The sequence below is a fragment of the Hoplias malabaricus genome, chromosome 6 (genome assembly GCF_029633855.1).
Source record: "Hoplias malabaricus isolate fHopMal1 chromosome 6, fHopMal1.hap1, whole genome shotgun sequence".
Taxonomy (NCBI): domain Eukaryota; kingdom Metazoa; phylum Chordata; class Actinopteri; order Characiformes; family Erythrinidae; genus Hoplias; species Hoplias malabaricus.
In genome coordinates this window covers 42,588,529-42,610,303 of record NC_089805.1, presented here as the reverse complement: position 1 = coordinate 42,610,303, position 21,775 = coordinate 42,588,529, and the positions used below count along the sequence as shown (strand labels likewise).

Genomic DNA, 21,775 nt, shown 5'->3' with positions numbered 1-21,775 from the left:
TCTGTGATGTCACTGAACACATCAGCACAGAGCAATCGGTTTTAAAGTTACAGCCACAAAAACGGCTGGTTCATATTAAATTATAAAGAGAGAATAGAAATGGTGATGTAACATTCCATTTCTCCTCATTTTTATTTACATATGAGCACTTAAAATAAGAGAACAATAGAAGGTAAACAGCAGTAAATAAACAGAGGAAGCCAGTGTAGTTTGGTTCTGCTAATAACTTTATTTAAATAAGACACAAGATCTCTATTTCTGAAAAATATGAAACAGTTAGCCACATCAGGCCAAAGAAAATAAAGTTGTGGCTTTTTATACTGTCAGCCGTGGACAGTCACAGACACAAACATCAGACGTATGTACAAATCTTACGCAAGCTTCGGTGAAGTGAACGCAAAAGTGAAAGCTACAAGGCTTTTGTTTAAAATCAAATAAAACAACAAATTCTTGACATTAATGATAGTCTACGGTTGCGAGAAAGTGATCAATAGAGAACACAGGGTTGGGCAGAGGACAGGAGTGTGATCAAAGCTTTCAAGAGCTGGGTTGATTAGTTCATAACCTGACCTTCAGCATTCAGAAATCCCTGCCAACATTTCAACACACACTCAGTGGATGGTATAGTGGTCACAACAACCCCATACGTTTATTGCCTTTGTGCACAAACAGAAGGCCTGACCTGCAAAACTCAAACTCATGCAACTAAACCATGGCCCACCAGCAGTAAGCCAGCCGTGTGCTCGGGTCACGGCACCATTGCTGGTTTCTCGCGTACTGACTTGGCTTCAGGACCAGAAAACAACAAAACGACAAACCATTTTCATTTCTCTTCAAACAGAAAGCTGAAAAAACATCAGGCTTTTGATGCAGCATGGCCACTTCCAACTAGAGACAAATATCCTTTGTTATTATTGCACACATTTAGTTAACCAAAAGAAAAACAGCAGTACCAATCATTCCAAGACCACTCACCTCTGACAGATAAGGTGCTGATAAAATAATTAAACAAACTGAATTAATTACTACTTTTAAAGCCATTTGGTCTGAATGCAATGGAGGTCGCATTTGCGATTGCCAACGTTTGGAGTAAGACTCGTGAAGCTATAACTTCCAAAATATGCCACTGTTTGATTGATGATTCAGATCAATACTGCACAGGAATGTCCTTCCACCTTGAGGATGTCTAAAAAATGTGGGAAAAACAGGGACGGACTTTGGGGGGAAAAGGAAAAAACAAACAAAATAACGTCCATCCGTAAACAAATGAGAGGCTGCAGTTCGTCAGATGAAAGGGCGACAGGAGCCATGCAAAACAAACTCAAGGAAATTCACACCCAGTTTTGTTTAGTGCACGAACCATGTGCACAACATCAGAAGAGTCTCAGATCTGACACCTGAACTCGTAATGGTGATTACGTGAGATTATATTATACACAAATGGGCACTCAGTTGGTCAATGGTGGGGAACAGTAGTAGCACGATGCACTTTCAGTATGGACCACCCTTCATTGATATAATGACGAAATGGCAACTACGTATAAGATAAATTAGGCCAGTCCATTGTTCTGAGAACTCCAACATCACCAGCTTCTTTGTGTCTAGTCCAGTTTCTCAGTTCTGGTTTCTTCTCTCCGGCTCCACGTCCTTTCAGACCAGGGGCGTAACCACGGATGGGCCTTGTCCAAAGTGGACCAAGGCTCGCCCAGTCAGCTGAAACTAATGGAGCATGAAAACACCCTCCTTACTGGATGTTCCTGGCACTTTTCCACGAGTTGGACTGGTAGCTGGGGCACGAGCCACATGAGAAACTGTTGCCGCTGTTTGTGACCTTCATAAAGCGCAGTGCACCACCACCCCATCCCCCATTCCCACCCAACCTGGGGGACAAGGTGAACCCACACGATTCAGTTCAGTTCGGATTGCGGCTTTCTTTCAGACCCAGTTTTGATTTGTTCCTCTCACAGGGGAAGGACCGACACGGACGGCTTTGGATGTGTCTCTGAAGTGAGACTGAAGCTGGACAGCTCTGGTGGTTTGCCAGGGTCCGATTGGTTGTTAGGGGTCCCACTTTCTCTGTACCTTTCATCATTTTGCTCATTTTAAAGAAACACTAGGTAAGATATGTGTATTTGACTCCTGGGGCTCCTCCTTGTGTAATCCATTTTTACAGCACTGTACTTAAATCAATGGGATGGTTTCCTACCCTTCTCCAAAAGTTACACAGCGCAGTTTCTGCAGTGCTGAGCCCAGAGCTGTAATGACAGAGGCTCTGTTCTCAGTATTACAGCTCGGTGGAGCATCACAATGATTTTGAAGCTGTAAATATTATGTAGTGTTCCTTGAATATCTCCAGAAAATTGAGTGGAAATTCAGTAAATGAAAGGTGGTCATACTCCGGCCATCACTGCATCTCTTACTCGCACATCAGAGTTTGCTATAACTTCTTCTTCTGAGAGAGAGAGACGCCCTGATGCACCTTCAGCCATCCGAGGCCTTGCGGGAAGCACTTACACCAACACACGTTAGTTTCTGACGGTTCAGTCCAAATGCCTTATGGATCAAAGAGGCCAACCTAACAGCATCCGGACCTCAGTCACAACCAAGGCTTCCCACTGGCCTCAGATCACCGAGAGTGGATCAATGGCTCTCCTCCCTCCATCCGAAACTGCCATGACACCATGAGACTCTCCAGCCCTCCACACTGGAACGTCACGAGTAACTGGAACATTCCCAATGGGAAGGAAAAGCGGATGAATGTTTGGTGGGGGGTTCAATTTGTGGATGGACACGAGAGGAAATTCCAAATTACCTGAGTTTAGACTCCGAGTGCCACACCTGAAGCTAGATATAAAGAAATACTGTGCAATAATAGTGTCGTTTGTTTTTGTCTGTTATTTATATTATACACTTTATGCCCAAAGTTTGCTGACCCTCTTTATTATTATTAATTAATTTGGCTACTTTAAGGTTCGCCCACCATGGGCACAGTAATCTTAAGATTCATCTGTATAGAGGCAAGCTACGGTGGAACTACATGGTCTGATATAACTGGAATGGGATTTGGAGTGGCATTTGTGATCCAGAACTAATCATGCAACATCAGTTCCTGCACTGCCATCAGATCCTCACAGCAAGGCTCCAACATCTAGAAGCTTTCTAAAGAATAGAAGCTGTTACGGCACCAAAAGAGGGACAAATTCCTATTAATATACTTCATTTCCGAAGTAATGATTGATAAGGGGGTGTCCACAGACTTTTGGCCATATAGTGTATGAACGTTTTACTTTTTTTTTTAAATATTTATTATTTTTTTGTTTATGAATGTTTTAAAAGTTACAAAACCTGCACATAGTGTAAACATAACTTCTAAAGAGCGCTATCTCCTTTTTTACCTAGAACATACATAAAGTAATATATGGTTTTTCAGTTCAAACAAGCTTTTATTTTTCCTCTTTTATATAGATATCTATAGATAGATACACAGAGCTTATTCATACTGCGGAGGATGACAAAACAAGGAGGCTTTAATATCCGTTTCAGATGCATGCCGCTGACCCTACTAAACCCTTCTTGAAGCTTGTATCTGCGGTATGTTTTTTTTGTTAAAGTTCAGCCGAAGCTGAAGAAAGGCGGCGCAGAGCCCGAGCGGAGGCCACTTTCACTTTGCTTTTTAAAGACTCAGTCTCCTGTCGGGAAGCAGGCTCGAGGAACAGCTGTTGAGAAACATCGGTGAAAAACGGGACCGCCGCCAGTGGATCAAACCCAAAAGGAGATTAAATTCGTGATCAGGCGATTTGAGTAAGATACGTTGAGTTTAACACAGGGACAAAATGGACCCGGTTTTCCTTTCTTTGACGTCACCTTCTCTCTTGCATATTTTGGAGGTTCACCAAACCCACCATCCACTCATGCTCGGCCTCTCTGCATTATTTATACATACACAATCTACTGCCCGCTTCTCCCTGTGCAGACTCCATGCTTTGACGGGGCGTGAAATTAACCCTGACCTTTAACCTTAACGGATCTGGCACCTCTGGTCAAATGACATGTTTAGGAATCAAATCCTCTACATGGAACCTGAACGTGACGTTGAATAGGTTCTCTGCAGAGGATTTGGAGTTACCCTCTGGGTCCTTTTGAATCTCCACGGAATGAACACTGGATTAGGAACACCTGCCTTGTAACTACACTCTCTGTCCATTGTATCAGTGCCACTGCGCAAACAGGAGACCCCCCCCAATAGACCCGCAGGTATGCATTGGGTGGTGGATCATTCTCAGCGCGGCAGTGACACTGATGTGGTGTTGGAGTAATTAAATGTAACTATACAGCTCTGGCTTCTGCGTAGATCAGCTGTAACTGGGGGGAATCTTGCTGTGGTCTGCTTGCGCTAACATAGGCCCAGCCCCACCCTCACTCCCAGTATCTCTGAGACTTGGAAACGTCAAAGGGCGGGACCTGCACGCGAGGGGAAACTCCAACCAAGAGGAAAAGTGTTGCTTTGCCAATTAAAGGTGGGAGTTCCTCGCACCCTGTGGAACCCAAATGTGCAAACTGAAGAAACCCAGCAAATAAGAATATGCAGAAGAATAGAGGATCTTCCCCATTTTAAAAAGAACAAAACAGATCGTTTGACCAGGGGGCGTCGAACCTTGTGCTCATCTCCCTTCGTATCAGTGCTCAGGAGAATGGCGTGGGCGTGAAGGTGGACTGTACGTGTTATTTGTGTGTTCGGGACCTTGTTGCGATGCCATGCAGACAGTGGAGTTTTCAGCACAAAGACGGGACCTGGGGGGGGGGGGGGGGGGGGTTGTTGTGGAAAGGCCCCGTTTGGCCCTTTAGGCCTGTGTTGGGAAGGGGGTTCAGCGAAAGTGCCACAGAGACCAGCTCCGTGTGGATCTAGCTGACTGCGTAGTTCTGGGGCTGGACGGGGCTTTCCGAGGGTGCCTCCTGCTGCTGGGAGGTGGGTGTGGAGGGGGACTCTGGAGGGTCGTCTGTGCTGGTGCTGATGGAGACCTGAGAGGGGTACAGGGGGGCGTAAAGGGGGGGCGAACTGGGCCGGGCACCCTGCTCTCCAGCCTCTTCCTCCTCTTCCTCAGGCTGAGAGGTGGAGCTCTGCAGTGAAGAGCCAGGCAGTCTGACCGGACAGAAAGCAGAGCCCGTGGGGATGAAGTTCACCTTGTTTTTGTCGGGGCACGAGAACAGGGGGACGGCAGAAGACTGTCTGGACCTGGACCAGAGAGAGGAAGAAAAAAGGAAAGGAGCTCAACGGTAAAACTGTTGTAAAGGGGTGATATATATATATATATATATATGGGATGATTAGAGCTGCAGTGTCAGGTTACATATTGACATATTTGATTTAGCTAAGGTGGGAGCTCAAAAAACTAACAATAGGAGCCCAAAACTGTGACTATCTCTGGACTAGAGGGTGTTCTGTCTGTTAAAAATTACCGTCTGTGCTTTCCAAAGGTATCTAAAGACCAGGCTGAAAAATATAAGAGTGTCCTCCTTTTAAAAAGTTGGAGAATGGAGAGCTCCAGAAAGCAGGCCACACTCACGTCATTTCCTCAAACACTTTGATCTTCTCGCAGCCCTCCGGAGGCTCTCTCTTGAACATGTAGCTGTTGTTGGGTTTGGGAGAGGAGGCGAACTTTGGTAATGGAGAGCTGCTGCCACTGTCTGGAGGGAGGAAACACCACACTGTAATTACACTGGTAATACACAGAGGCAATATAAAAACATGCCTACAGTCAATCTGTATCAACAATGGAAATGCGTATTGTCTCGAGAGCAGCAGGATAAAGAAACTGAGCCCAAGCAATTACAAAAAATGATAAGGTGTGTATTAGGAATTGCAACTCGCTTGTTTGCGTTTTGGCCGAAGATAATACAAATATCATCGAAGGCTTGATGCAGTTAAGAGCAAGGTCAGATTAAAAGCCCTGGAGATACAGCTGACATTAATAAAAAATGTGGAATTGTTGGCTGACATCTGTCTGTCGACGTAGATTCAGGGTTGATATAGGATTCAGCTTTGACTCTTGTATCTACACATGCATTCAGTGCTATTTATGCCACTTTTTCATCACATTGTACCTACTCGACTCTGCCTTCTTGGTTTCCCATGAGGCAAAACTGGCCCCTGGTGCACGGTACCAGTTCGCTCATGGTTCCAGTCGATCCCAGTAGGAACTACACTGTGTCGTGTGAACCTTGCAGAGCTCTGATTATGCAGAGGGACTTGTCAATCAAAACAAAATGCAGACGTCCAGCACAAACTCTCCATCTGTAAAAATTTCAAGCTGCAGCAGAGATCATGTTTGTTTTTATCCGACTCACGACGGCAGCTCGTAAAATTATGCCATGGTCTTTTGAAGAGGTTCAAACACTCCTTGGATCGATAAAAAAATCCAGTGAGAGCCGGACACTACAACAAGGAAGGAACAAACTCTACTGATCTGTCTGACCTGATGCGCAGAGTAAAACATTTGTGGGTTTCAAAGCCTGCTGTGCCAAGAGACAGTGTTGTGTTCATGGAAAAGCGACCAGGATCCAGGCACTGAAAAGCGTGTTGAGCCGTGCCAAGCCGAGTGGGTACCATACAGTGGAAAAGTGCCATTAGACTCTAATCTTTATTTTACCGTTCAGGATGGATTCTCTGAAAAACATGACAAAGCTCATTTTTAAATACTCTGGAAAATAGCCTCTACTAATTGGCATAAGTGTAAATTTATTTGTGGATTTATTCATTCATTCATCTTCTGTGACCTCTTCATCCTACTCAGGATTGTGGGGGGTCTGGAGTGGTGGGTCTCCCACCTGGAATCACTGGGCAAAAGACAGAAACACATACCGGACAGAGCACCAGTCCATGACAGGGTATCACACACTCACCCATTCACTCACACACTTACACCTGTGGACAATTTCACATACTCACCCAGTCAATGTGGCACAGCTAATCTACCTGCCTACCTGTGTGTTGGGACTGTGGGATAGTCACTGGAAGAACACACCACACTCCTCACAGACAGTCACCCAGAGGAAATCCACACAGACACAGAGAAAACACACCACACTCCTCACAGACAGTCACCCGGAGGAAACCCACGCAGACACAGAGAGAACACACAACACTCCTTACAGACAGTCACCCGGAGGAAACCCACGCAGACACAGGGAGAACACACCACACTCCTCACAGACAGTCACCCGGAGGAAACCCATGCAGACACAGAGAGAACACACCACACTCCTCACAGACAGTCACCCGGAGGAAACCCATGCAGACACAGGGAGAACACACCACACTCCTCACAGACAGTCACCCAGAGGAAACCCACGCAGACACAGGGAGAACACACCAAACTCCTCACAGACAGTCACCCAGAGGAAACCCACGCAGACACAGGGAGAACACACCACACTCCTCACAGACAGTCACCAGGAGGAAACCCACACAGACACAGGGAGAACACATCACACTCCTCACAGACAGTCACCCAGAGGAAATCCACACAGACACAGAGAAAACACACCACACTCCTCACAGACAGTCACCCGGAGGAAACCCACGCAGACACAGAGAGAACACACCACACTCCTCACAGACAGTCACCCGGAGGAAACCCATGCAGACACAGGGAGAACACACCACACTCCTCACAGACAGTCACCCAGAGGAAACCCATGCAGACACAGAGAGAACACACCACACTCCTCACAGACAGTCACCCGGAGGAAACCCATGCAGACACAGGGAGAACACACCACACTCCTCACAGACAGTCACCCAGAGGAAACCCACGCAGACACAGGGAGAACACACCACACTCCTCACAGACAGTCACCCGGAGGAAACCCATGCAGACACAGAGAGAACACACCACACTCCTCACAGACAGTCACCCGGAGGAAACCCATGCAGACACAGGGAGAACACACCACACTCCTCACAGACAGTCACCCAGAGGAAACCCACGCAGACACAGGGAGAACACACCAAACTCCTCACAGACAGTCACCCAGAGGAAACCCACGCAGACACAGGGAGAACACACCACACTCCTCACAGACAGTCACCAGGAGGAAACCCACACAGACACAGGGAGAACACACCACACTCCTCACAGACAGTCACCCAGAGGAAATCCACACAGACACAGAGAAAACACACCACACTCCTCACAGACAGTCACCCGGAGGAAACCCACGCAGACACAGAGAGAACACACAACACTCCTTACAGACAGTCACCCGGAGGAAACCCACGCAGACACAGGGAGAACACACCACACTCCTCACAGACAGTCACCCGGAGGAAACCCATGCAGACACAGAGAGAACACACCACACTCCTCACAGACAGTCACCCGGAGGAAACCCATGCAGACACAGGGAGAACACACCACACTCCTCACAGACAGTCACCCAGAGGAAACCCACGCAGACACAGGGAGAACACACCAAACTCCTCACAGACAGTCACCCAGAGGAAACCCACGCAGACACAGGGAGAACACACCACACTCCTCACAGACAGTCACCAGGAGGAAACCCACACAGACACAGGGAGAACACATCACACTCCTCACAGACAGTGACCTGAGAACCCACAGACCCAGTGCTCTGGAGCTGTGTGGGCAGCGTCACAGAGCTTCCCCTGATTCTGAAAGGATTACAAAGTACAATTCATATTTCATCAAGTGGTGAATGGTGTGAATTATCAGCAACACCTAATAATCTGATGGAATTGACAGACATATGATTACGATGTCATTGTTGCATCTCCCACCTTAAATGTCTCATTCGTCTCTGTATCATCCAGTCACTAATTAACTCCTAAATAACCCACACTGTCTGACGCTTGGCCCCTGGAGTTTGGCGAGACTGACCTTTATCTCTGTCATCAAGTAGCTCATCTGTGGAGTAGGGGCTGCTGCCATGGGACTCTGGAGGGCAAGCGGGCGAGGGGCAGGGCGAGAGACTGGAGCAGCTGCTGGAGCGGCCCGGGACTGAGGGCGTCTGCGTGTCCACACTGCGGCTACTGCTGCTCCTCTGCTGCGGAGGGAACGGGGCCCTGCGTCCATCAGGAACCTCCAGAGCCTAGAGGGGACCGAGAGAAAAAGAGGGGTTAGTAGATCTGTGTTAGAAGAAGAACAGAGGTGGGCTTACATAGCAGAATGGCTACTGTGAGTTTACCTTCAGCTCCTCCTTCTCTCCATTGTCCTTGATGAAGACCTTCTCCAGCTCGTGGTTGATGCCCTCCATGCTGCTGGGCACCCTGGAGATGGGCGGCTTCGGCACAGTGATGTTGGAAAGTGGCATCTGTGCCGGCTTCGACATGAGTGACTGCAGGAACACCACACACACACACAGTGTTTGAAACCAATGAGGTGTACTAAAGTCATGCATCAAGTTTGTTTTGAACATTGGATGGGATGGTGGTCTACAGGGAAGAAATTACAAATGAGTGATAATGGCAGAGTGTGTGTGTTTGTATGTATTTGGGTTTGGCTGGCAGTGTTGATGGTGCTCTGTGTTTGTGTATGTGTGTGTGTACCGGGACTTGGCTGGAGGTGCTGATGGTACTGTGTGTGTTGCTGATGATGGAGCAGTGAAGTGGTGAGAGATGATCTCTGTTGTCTTTACTCAGACGACTCCCTCCCTGTTTACTGCGCTGGAGCTGCAACCGGAGCTTAGCTATCTGCTAAAGAGAGAGAGAGAGAGAGAGAGAGAGAGAGAGAGAGAGAGAAAGAGAAATAGAAAGAGAGAAGGAAACAGTTAACAGTCAGAGGACACATATATAACTTTGTCACTAAACCATAAAAGGCCAATAACAGCGAGCCTTTAAACCACATCAAAGCCACAGCAGTGTACAGCGACTGCATGAACTGCCTGGCAACAGAGCAGATGATTGGAAGTCAGCTCATTGTGTCATCCAATTCTTTCACACTATAAAGCCAAAAGTTAGTGGACACACTCTCATGCCTTCTGAAATGAAGAGTATTAATAGGATGTCTGCACTCCTTTAACATAGTAACAGTTTCTGCTTTAATGTAGATACTGTGACTTTGCAGTGGAAATTTGGTTGCCTTCAGCCTTATAATCATTAGTGAGGTCACAAATCCCACTCCAAATATTCCCAAAGATATTCCATCACTACAGAAAATGCAGTTGTACAATGCCACGTCCTGGAGTACTGATGATTCTGAATGGAGATGATACAGACCATGGTACTAAACCACAGCAAGTGCTAAACTCTGTCTTGCCACAAGGAGGCACAAGAGAACACAGTTAAACAACATGCCATTGGCTGAAGTGTTGTTGGAAGTGTTTATTCTCAGTCTATCCCGTCTGAATAGTAGCTTCCCGCAACATCAGTGGTATTTACATCTAAATTCACCCCCAGATCTCTATAGTGAACCCACCCGCTGGTCCTCAGAGACAACACACGTCTTCAAACATCTTCAAAATGGGAGAGTAGAAATATCTTCTGTAGCTCTTTTGCATTTGCAATATATTGCTGATACAAATATGTCTCTGATATCATCACGGCTGCTTAATCATTTAGCGCTACAGCCCTCAGCAGATTTTTGTCAAATGCTGCAGCTTCGTGTCTGAAGCCGCAGACCTTCATCACGTTATCGCTTCATCTCCTCACACTCCTCCTCAAATATAATAACTGTATTCGTTGACTTCCTGTTGAGGATCCCACCGATGTACAGTAGTAGATTAGATGACAGCAGCTGACACAGCTTACGCTGCTGCGTTCGGGGTAAATTAAAAACTAATGAGAAAAATATCCCTCGTAATCCTGAGAGATCAGTGCTAAAAGATGTGAAGGACATATAAAATTACAGTACAGAGTTTGTACAAAGTTTACAGACCCCCCCCCCTCACCCCCACCCCCACCCTTATATTTAGTGACTTCACAAGCTCTGGACACAGAAGTTCTTTTGTGCACAGACAGCTTGTATTATCTCTATAGAGAAGCTTGTAATGAAATGGGACACTTGAGCAGCTGCGTGAGACTAAAGACACCACGCGCTATGCCAAGTACACTGTGGAGGAGTGGATCGGTGCTCTCTGGAGTGATAGAACTCCACCCAGTGCTTTGGGGATGAGTTGGAAGGCTGTTTATGATCCATTACTAATTATCCAAACTCAGTATCTGGCTAGTGTTGTCATAGCTGGATGTTTTCAAAACCTTACAAACGATGTGAGTAAAGTTTTCTCAACAGAGTAAAGACTGTTACTGCTACAAAAGGAGACAAAAGCCACCTTTAAAACTGTTTACACGGTCATTTTATCTAAAAGATGCGTGCACACTGGTCAAATCTGGGTGACCACTGACATTGTTCAGTTCCAGCGCTTGGCTAACAGCACAGTGCCTAGCTTCTTGTTATTTTGTAGATGCACTGAAACAAGTCTGGACAAGTCCTGTTCTCATGCCTCCACCCTGCTGCTAGAATTGGTTACTGATTATTGCAACACAAGGTCATTTCTCTAATGCAGTGGTCTTTCCTCAGAAGCAGGTGATGGCAGCAGTTTCGAGCTGCATAAACAACATTAGCAGAGAATGCTTCAAACTTTAGCTTTAATGATAGCATTAACTCTGTTTTCTGAGAAAATGGCGGCCCACTGATGGAAGATTGTTTGCTGGGTTCTCCTGCGGTCCACACCGGACCAGACCAGCTGCTCACCTCCATCTACTGCTGCCAGCCTCGGACCACTCACCATTTCCCACCATCATCAACTGAAGTACAAATGGACTCAACACTCTGACTGATACTTCCAGTCTGATGTCACTATTATTATTATTACTATTATTATTATTATTACACTGACACATAATGAGGGGCATGGTGGCACAGCAGGTAGTAGGGACCTGGAGGTTGTGGGTTTGAGTCCCACTCCAGGTGACTGTCTGTGAGGAGTGTGGTGTGTTTTCCCTGTGTCTGCGTGGGTTTCCTCCGGGTGACTGTCTGTGAGGAGTGTGGTGTGTTCTCCCTGTGTCTGCGTGGGTTTCCTCTGGGTGACTGTCTGTGAGGAGTGTGGTGTGTTCTCCCTGTGTCTGCGTGGGTTTCCTCCGGGTGACTGTCTGTGAGGAGTGTGGTGTGTTCTCCCTGTGTCTGCGTGGGTTTCCTCCGGGTGACTGTCTGTGAGGAGTGTGGTGTGGTGTGTTCACAGGGAGAACACACCACACTCACAAATGTGTTATTTTATAACACAAATCCATGTTTAGTCCTGATTTTAACATATTGTGTTCAATTAATAAGATGTCTCTCCATTTGTGTGGATTTTTAATTTACTACATAATTTGAATACCGTAGCTGTCCTTCACACTGTGTAAAAATTTCACAACGAATGGACCAATAGAAATGCTCCAAAATAACATGAAATTAAATATTTTTACATTGATTTCAATTGAAAAGCAAGTGTTTTTTTTCTTCTACTGTAAAGTTACTAATTTGGAGATACAAGGTTTTCACTGAACAGCGACGATATGAGTGTATATATCTACTGGTATTAGCAGAAATGTACACATGTCAATATCTTCACTGATCCACAAGACCCATAGCAATGCATTGCTAGTTTAAAGTGGATGTCTATGATTGCGGGGAAACACCGTTCTCTCTGGATTGTTTGCGTTTAGGATCTCAGCATCTTTTAAGGTGGAACAGTGTGATTGAAAAGGAAAACGATGGAGTTGTTTAGTTTTGTAGCACTGTTTGTAATGCAGTTAGCCGTTTCCTGTATTTGGAGACATTTCCACCTTTAGTGATCCCAAACTTCATGTGTTAAGTTTCATAGCACTTTCTCTCTATGTTTACTTTCATGCAGTTAGTGTTCTCCTGAATTTAGAGTCAGTTCCAACCAAAATCATTACCCACCTATGGAATGAAACAATATCCTCATTTCTTTTCATGGTTTTCAACATATGGAGGTCTCTCTCTGCAGGTTTGCTGCCGTGGACAGAGAAAGAGGAAGCCAGCATGTCTGACAACACATTAGACCGGTTTCCAAAGTGCACAACAGACCGGAGAGCAGCAAATGAAGAGGTATCTGAATGCACACGCATTTTTCAAAAGTAAGTTTTCCAAATGGTCCACATTAAAGTTTAAACGGCCAATTTACCATTGTATCACATGATTCTTTAATTATGAATTATATTCTTTCATTCTAAATTACACTCACAGATGACCTCTTACTGGTACCTCGACAGACTCTGATATCGAGATCTCAGATCTAACAGTAATACTGAGAACAAATACAACAATGAAAAACAAAAGATAAAACAATCAAACACAGGAAATACAGAGCAGCACATCGGTGGTCTGAAACCAAACAACTGGTCGATCTGCTGAGTGCAAACACTCTTCCAAACATCAAGACTTCTCACAACTGAAACAACGGCAGCACATTATTATAGATCCTCAATGTTTACCGTTGTTATTAGCCTTTAAACAATACTGACTTTACAGAACTAACTGACCACTCAACATTTAAAGGGGTTCTATTAAATACCTGGACACATTATTTTATATAGACGATCATTATGGTGTAAAAAAAAAAAAAGTCCTTCTAAGTTTGGTGTGAAATACTCTGTTCTAGAGAAAAGCAGTCAAAGAGTCACACTGATAACATTGATTCATTGATTCATTGATTGCCTGTAAACACTTATCCAGTTCAGGGTCGCGGTGGGTCCGGCGCCTACCCGGAATCACTGGGCACAAGACAGGAACACACCCTGGAGACTGATAACAGTGTATAATAATAAAGGGAACCTGACATATTTAGTGTTTAATAGTTAAAAGACTACAGAAACGTTTGTGAAAAGTATTCATAGATTTTGAAGTTTAAATGTTTTCCAGGTGCTGCGACTGTGGTTGCTATGGTATTTCAAGAGGTTGCTAAGGTGTTCCAGGTGTAGCTGTTTTGTGGGGTGTCTTCCCCATGCGTCTGGACCCCTGCATTCTGGTGTTTGTAAAGCCATAATGAGAGACCTGTTCAACAACCAGCATTTTGCCCGTTGTCCTCCCCTTCTTTGAGCCAAATGCCCAATGTCCAGGCTATAATAACATTATACATCCAGCCACCCCTGATAACACTGCCCACCACTATAAAGGATCAGGACTCAGCGAGATCAGAACCACTCTGAATGATCTGAAAGGGTCATGTGTGAACACACAGTAATTTGGAGTAGATGATGCTCCAGTCATGTCAGTGTGATTATGGCAACTGGACAGTAATGGTATGGATAATGTGTAAACGACGCTGGTGATGTTGAGGTCTGGGCTCTGAGGCGGTCAGTGCACGATCTTATTGTTTTGTTTTGTTTTGTTTTGTTTATCAGCGGAGATGTGAAGACTGTAATTAGTGTGTGAGGTGAGAGAGGAAGTGTGTTGTTATTCGGCAGATGGGTTTATCTCTCGCTCGCCGGCGTGCGGCTCTGGTGCTGAGAAGTAAACTGCTGCCAATGCGGCTAACGCTACGTTAACACTTCACTAGTGGTGCAGGAAGCCTGGACCAACATAGGAAGTTTTATATATAGCAGTGTGTACACACACACACACACACACACAGAGAGAGAGAGAGAGATAGAGAGAGAGAGAGAGAAAGAGAGAGAGAGAGAGAAAGAGAGAGTCTAGTAAACATTTTTAATCTGACCTCTCTCTCTCATTTCCTTTCTTTCTCCTCTCTCTGTCTTAAATCTTTTAAGAATTAATTATTGCCTATTGTACTGCCCTCCCTCCCTCTCTCCTTCTTTGCTATTTCTCACTACTTTCTCTCTCTCTCTCTTTCTCTTAAATCTTTTAAGAATTAATTACTTTCTCTCTCTCTCTCTCTCTGTCTGTCTCTTTCTCTCTCTCTCACTCTCTCTCTCTTTCTCTCTCTCTCTCTCTCTCTGGTTGACAGCTCCACATATGAGCAGCTATATCTAGCTCTGCACAGGATGAGATCATTACAGAGTGAAAAGTGCTGTTCTCAGCTTTTTTTTTTTCAGACAATGAAAACCCCATGAATAGCAGCAGGTAGGATGACCACAGAAGATTACCACACACACACACACACACACACACTTTTGCAGAAGTGTCTTGCATTTTACCATCTTGCATGAGCTATAAAGCACAGCCAATCAGAATGAGTTCTTTCTTTTTCGGCATCAGAAAGAAAGTCAGGACTAACTTTTTTCCACCTTTTGCCTCCACAGCTTCCATTCCTCTCAGGGGACTTTGTCCAGATTTTCAAAGAAAGATTCTGGAACATTTTTCCACACCTCTGAAGTTTGCTCTTAGAAGCTGGCTGCATGTTTGATGCAGCTGTGGTTCTGACCCCGATTTCTTTCAGACTGTGTTATTTCCCACTGTCCCCTGCATGAGACTTATCTGGAATATAATCTCTTCAGTTGAAGTTACAGAACGACATATTTCTTTGTGTGTTTGTGCCGAATGCCTGACAGCACTCAACCCACTCACTCTCACACTCAGTGGACAGTACCTCTTTGAGCTGATCGGCGCTGCCCCAGGACGCCGAGCGCTGGTGAACACTCCTCAACTCTCCCTCGACTTCTTCACTCCAACATCCAGGAGTCTGAAGAAAAACACAGAAACACAGCACTGATGAGTCGAGTGTTTACATCACTGACGGACTGCTGCGCTGTTCGGGGTGTTTCTGCCTTGCACCTAATGAGCTCCAGACCCACCGCGACCCTGAGCAGGGTGAAGTGGTTACAGAAAGTGAAACAATGAATGAAAATCTTATCACACATCAGTAAGCAATTACTAATGTTTATGGCTTTTACAACACCGTTTTCCGAAAATGTGAGACACTGTCTAAAAATGCAATAAAACCTCAAATCTGTAATCTGTCAATGCCCTTGAGCCTTTATTTAACAGACAAGGCATTTTCAATGACGGACTTCATTGACGGAGTCCTATGTCCGAGCAGAAACACAGACATATCGGACTGTAGAACATGTCTGCACTCTAGGCCTGGACAACAGTTCAATATCAATATATATCACAATATAAAATGTATCAATAACAATATCATTTTTAAACACATTTCCAAAATTTCAGTATACCGTAGAACCCCGGAAGTCGACCGTTTCTGAAGTCGACATAATCGGAAGTCGATGCCAAATTTCGAGAAAATTTCGACTCGGAGGTCGTCCTTAAAACTCGGAACCCGACCCGACCCATGCGACTTATGTAAACAAACGCCGCTCGTGTTGATCTTAACTGAGTGGTTTAGTAGTTAGCACAGTAGTTAGTGGTTTAGTGGTTAGCACTTTCACCTCTCAGGGTTTCCTCCCACAGTTCAAAAACATGGAGGTTAGGTGAATTGTCTTCTGTAATAACTGTCCTGAGTGTGAGTGAATGAGTGCGTATGTGTATGTGCCCAGATATGGATCGGCGCTCTGTCCTGGGTGAAACCCTAGTGCCCGATGCAGTCCTCCAGGTGGATGGTCGTTCCTGGTTGAGAGTACGCTGTGTTTGTTTGGCTGCCGCTTCTCACCAGTGTGTGGATTGAGTGTTCTGAGCAGTTTGGATTGTAAAGCGTCCTTGGGAGTCTAGAAAGGCGCTATATAAGTGTAACGATAGTTAGACCCACGCGACTTTTGTAAAACAAACGCCGCTCGTGTTGATCTTAACTGAGTGGTTTAGTAGTTAGCACAGTAGTTAGTGGTTTAGTGGTTAGCACTTTCACCTCTCAGGGTTTCCTCCCACAGTTCAAAAACATGGAGGTTAGGTGAATTGTCTTCTGTAATAACTGTCCTGAGTGTGAGTGAATGAGTGCGTATGTGTATGTGCCCAGATATGGATCGGCGCTCTGTCCTGGGTGAAACCCTAGTGCCCGATGCAGTCCTCCAGGTGGATGGTCGTTCCTGGTTGAGAGTACGCTGTGTTTGTTTGGCTGCCGCTTCTCACCAGTGTGTGGATTGAGTGTTCTGAGCAGTTTGGATTGTAAAGCGTCCTTGGGAGTCTAGAAAGGCGCTATATAAGTGTAACGATAGTTAGACCCACGCGACTTTTGTAAAACAAACGCCGCTCGTGTTGATCTTAACTGAGTGGTTTAGTAGTTAGCACAGTAGTTAGTGGTTTAGTGGTTAGCACTTTCACCTCTCAGGGTTTCCTCCCACAGTTCAAAAACATGGAGGTTAGGTGAATTGTCTTCTGTAATAACTGTCCTGAGTGTGAGTGAATGAGTGCGTATGTGTATGTGCCCAGATATGGATCGGCGCTCTGTCCTGGGTGAAACCCTAGTGCCCGATGCAGTCCTCCAGGTGGATGGTCGTTCCTGGTTGAGAGTACGCTGTGTGTGTTTGGCTGCCGCTTCTCACCAGTGTGTGGATTGAGTGTTCTGAGCAGTGTGGATTGTAAAGCGTCCTTGGGAGTCTAGAAAGGCGCTATATAAGTGTAACGATAGTTAGACCCACGCGACTTTTGTAAAACAAACACCGCTCCTGTTGAGCTTAACACGCTACTTGGCGTCAGTTTACGGCAGTGTTCCACAAGTTTGGAAGCTTTTTGAGGTTGTGCTCCAGGTTTTTGCATATTTTACACGTTTTTGTGACTTTTTATAGTAAAAAATTGATGGTCGAGAACCAATTAATCGGTTTTTAGTTATTTCTTATGGGGAAATTCGATTCGGAAACCCGACCGCATCAGTTGTCGACGCGAGTTCCAGAATGGATTACCGTCGACTTCCGGGGTTCTACTGTACAGGGTGATACCTTTTATCTGAATACTCCAGCAAGTAATGGGTGAGGGGCCTATCTTTTAGGCTGCATCCAGAAAATGGGCACTATTTTGAAAGCCGCCATATTGGATCAAGGGCAAGTTTATCCAATGGGAAAGTGGTTATGTAGAATATCAAAAAACAAAAGGGTGTCCTGTGACCTCTGACTCAGCCTGTATATTAGTTACATCATCTGTCACTGACTGACTTTCCGAAAGGTTTAAGTTTGATGGTGATGTCATGTTTCTTTCTTGGCAGTTTTTCTGTTGCTTTATTATTGTTCATATCAATATCGGAATTATATCGTATCGACCGAAATGAAGAAACATATCGCAATATATATTTTGGCGATATCGTCCAGCCCTATTCCACACTCTTTCAAGCCTCAATTCTGAGATGACCTTCGGGCCCAGAGAACTAGCATGTGTTTCTGTGCAAAGTGCTAATATTTCTTCTTCTTTGTATAATACAGTTTCAGGTTGCATTTCATGATGTAGTGGTGGACTGTGTTAAGTGACAAAGAGTTTCCAAAGTACTTTCAACCTTATGTGGCTATGTCCATCATGGTACCACAATATACAGCAGCAGTTTCCACCCTTGGCCTTTACACACCAAGATTTCCACTGACTCCCTAAATATTTTCTTGATTTTTAAAACAGTAGACGGTGAAAGTCCTAAATTCTTTTCAGTTCTAAAACCTTGCTCTGAGAAACATTACCTTTGAACTGACTGACCTTTCTCTCATGAAGTTTGCTGCAAAGACGTTTGGTGAATGCCTTCTATTTTCTCCAGCCAGAGGAGTTTGACATGGATTTTCTATTAACTTTTCTATTTATCCTTTCTATGTATGGGTTTATATTTACAAAAAAAAATCAGGTGGCTCTGTGAAAGCATCGCAAATCTTTTATTTGCTCAAGACACTCTTTGTACTGTTTACAAAAGATAAACAAAACAACAACACAGATTGTGTTTCACTGCATTTTACCTAATGTCCCAACTTTTCCAGGAATGGGGATTGTAGCACATGCTCATATCCACGGTGACTTACAGTGATACATTTTAAAACCACATGCTCACGCTCTTTTAGCTGTCTTTCCCAGAACTATTGGTGTAGATTGTTTGATTCCCGGCTCAGGCAGGAAGAACACGGCACTTACAATACTGTAGTGTCTAATAAATTTAATGAAAAGTTAATCAGTTACCTGGGGGGCAGTAAAAACACTAAATAAATGACCAAAACTAGCACAGCTATAGGTTTATGATTTATGTTCTGTGTCTCACAAACAATTAACATCACACAGATGAGCACATTCATGAATTTATCAACAGGGAAATCAGTTGAGTTTGGTGTTGAAGAAATTATAAAAATAAGGTAATAGCCAGTGAGTTCAGACTAAACAGAGAGCATCAGACGATGAGGCGTTATTGGCTTCTTATAAGTGTTTCTTTTCTGGAGCCTGTTTATTATCTGTTGGTAGACCTCACTGCTCCACGTATCCCACTCCACACCACATGGCAGAGTAGTGTTCAAATCCCGTCCTGGACCAGGAACTCCAGGCTATTCTATCGAGTCACTGGAGAAGACTAGTGTGGGAGGTTTCATGGCTAAACTGGAGTAGCCTGGAGGCTAATCTTCATTAACTCCACATTGCACCAGTAAGACCACGTGCATCCAATGGTTCAAACATTGTGTCCTGAAGGCGGTGCCGTGTATCAGGACGACAATGCACCAATACACACAACAAGGACTTGTGTATGTCATTCTCAAGACCAACTGACGCTGTATCGGCCACAAAAGGAAGCCCTACACCACACTAATAAATTACTGTGGTCTAAAACCAGGTGTTTCACTTTCATTGTCCAACCCCTGTATATTGCAATATAAAATGGTTTCAATGACAATATCCTGATATCAGTTTTATCCATATCGTCCTGCCCTAATTACAACTTTAATGTAAATGTTTGGGCAACTCTGGTAATGTTCATGACTCCAGTGACTGTGGGTACAAGGTTAGGCAGTGAACTGACAATATTCATATGCCATACACTTTAATGCTTCTGTAAGAAGTGACTGAACCAGAATGTGCTCAGAAATGTCGCAGCATGATTCAGACGTTACTATTCACGAGCTGGAGGGTGGCGGTTCGGTTATAAAAAGACCAACATCCTCTTAGTGACCTGTGACATGTCCTCGGTCGGCTCGAAACAGAAGAGAAACATTTCTGTTTTTATTTAGATGCAGGCCACTGGGGGTTATCACGTGCGTCTGACTTGAAGACTTTAAAAGGGTTCCTGCTGTCTAACAAAGAAGAGCACTCTGAGCAGGGTGTGTGTGTGTGTGTGTGTGTGTGTGTGTGTGCGTGTGTGTGTGTGTGTACCCGGAATATATCACGCTGTGGGGACCAAAACCTGTCTACACTCTCACAATGTACGTCCCTACCCTGTAAATCATTACATTTTAAAGCAAAGACTTGTGTTAAGGTTAGGATTAGATTAAGTCTCCACTAAATGTATGGAAAATATGCAATGCTTACTCAGTGTTTCTTGTGTGGGTGTTTGTTCTATATACGTTTTGCATACAGAACATATATTTGAGAGAGAGAGAGAGAGAGAGAGAAGCAAAGGGAAAGAGAGAGAGATAAAAGCCTAACAGGCAGAGCATGAGAGGGAGGTAATATTTTTAGACGTTTTTATCAGCACTGCGGGGGTTAACTGAGGCCAAATCACTGACCGCAGGGTCCAGACAAACACTGAGGTCTTTCCATTCATCCACAGGAAGGACGTCACATTTCAAAAGCTGGTTTTCTGTAAACAGATCAGCTGGCGACTCGGCCAAGATGCTGGAAAACAGCCTTGAGGGCGAGGCTCTGTTTTTATTACATCACAGCTCTTGGTTTAAAAAAAAAAAAAGGAGAAACAGGAACTTAAAATAGCATCTGGGAAAGGTTAATTTTACTGAATTTTTCATCTTTAATATATCAGTACCAGCAGATATATTAACTCTTTAATAAACCATTACACATCGGTTGGAGGAAGAAACAGTTACAAAAACATCTAACAATTCAAACATTTTTGGATTTTTATAATTCAATTAGTTTAAAGTAGGTATTATATGAGATTATGCATTTTTCAAGCCCTGCACATATTAATATGGGGATCTGGGGCCCACACACTGTGGATCAAGACCTCCTAGACTGTTTTCTGTGGGCAGCCAAAGTCAGGGAACACGGGATAAAACAAGTAATTCCGTTTTTGACAAGAAACAGAATCAAGCCGAAATGTCTAATAAAACAGAGCTCCTCGCTCCTCACTGCTGTGCGCTCAGGGTCGGGGTGAACAGCGAGCGGCTCATTTACATTTAAAGGAACAGGTGCTCTGAACAGAGCTGTTTACACAGTGGAGAACACTGCTGTGACGTTTGATCCTTGTTGTTGTTTTGACCAAAGCAGGCTATAGATGTTTCACTTAGGGCCAGAAATGTGTTCCCTTGTGAAAAATGTGGAGAATAAGTTCCCTTTAAAACTTCCTCTATAGTGAATGTAACATTTCAGAATAAACATTTAGATATAAAATGCACAGTTGCTACGGTGTTATTTTCTCTGTAGAAGATGTTTTACTTTTTTTTCACACCCCTTTTGACCGAGTGTTTCCAAAAAATTTTCCACACAACCTTACAAGGGAGAGTTTGTAGAAGTAGATGTGTTTTTGCCACTGACTCTTTAGTCTAAATTTAGTCCTGGCCCTGGATCATGTCTATAAACTCAACACCTGAAACTTTTATCCTGAAAACGTTCCCACTTCTGATCACAGATTGAGTCGCTGATATTCAGTAATTCTTAACAAGAGCCAGAGCAGCTTGGCCTCGAAAGAAGCATCCGTCTAATCCATCTCATGCCTAAAGATCCAGGCTTTAACCCAGTGTGCTTCACAATCTCTAAAGTATACTAATCTAAGTCTAACAACAAATATCTCTGTGTAGAGAGCACATGGTTAATGGTAGAGAGAATAGAGAGGGGGCATA

General features: G+C 44.5%; 1 protein-coding gene across 2 annotated transcripts in view; it reads right to left on the bottom strand.

Moving 5' to 3' along the window:
- Positions 1-218: 218 nt before the first annotated feature.
- Positions 219-21,775, bottom strand: part of glcci1a (glucocorticoid induced 1a) — a 56,666-nt gene continuing 35,109 nt past the window's right edge. The window contains exons 3-8 of one of the 2 annotated variants that reach the window (XM_066674252.1): positions 15,511-15,603; positions 9,569-9,715; positions 9,208-9,357; positions 8,901-9,111; positions 5,565-5,685; positions 219-5,233 (exon numbers count right to left, since the gene is read on the bottom strand). In XM_066674252.1, the coding sequence (XP_066530349.1) occupies positions 4,903-5,233; positions 5,565-5,685; positions 8,901-9,111; positions 9,208-9,357; positions 9,569-9,715; positions 15,511-15,603 (1,053 nt within the window). In that variant the 3' untranslated portion in view covers positions 219-4,902. The remainder of the gene's footprint in view (positions 5,234-5,564; positions 5,686-8,900; positions 9,112-9,207; positions 9,358-9,568; positions 9,716-15,510; positions 15,604-21,775) is intronic. The other variant, XM_066674253.1, reaches the window with a different exon arrangement.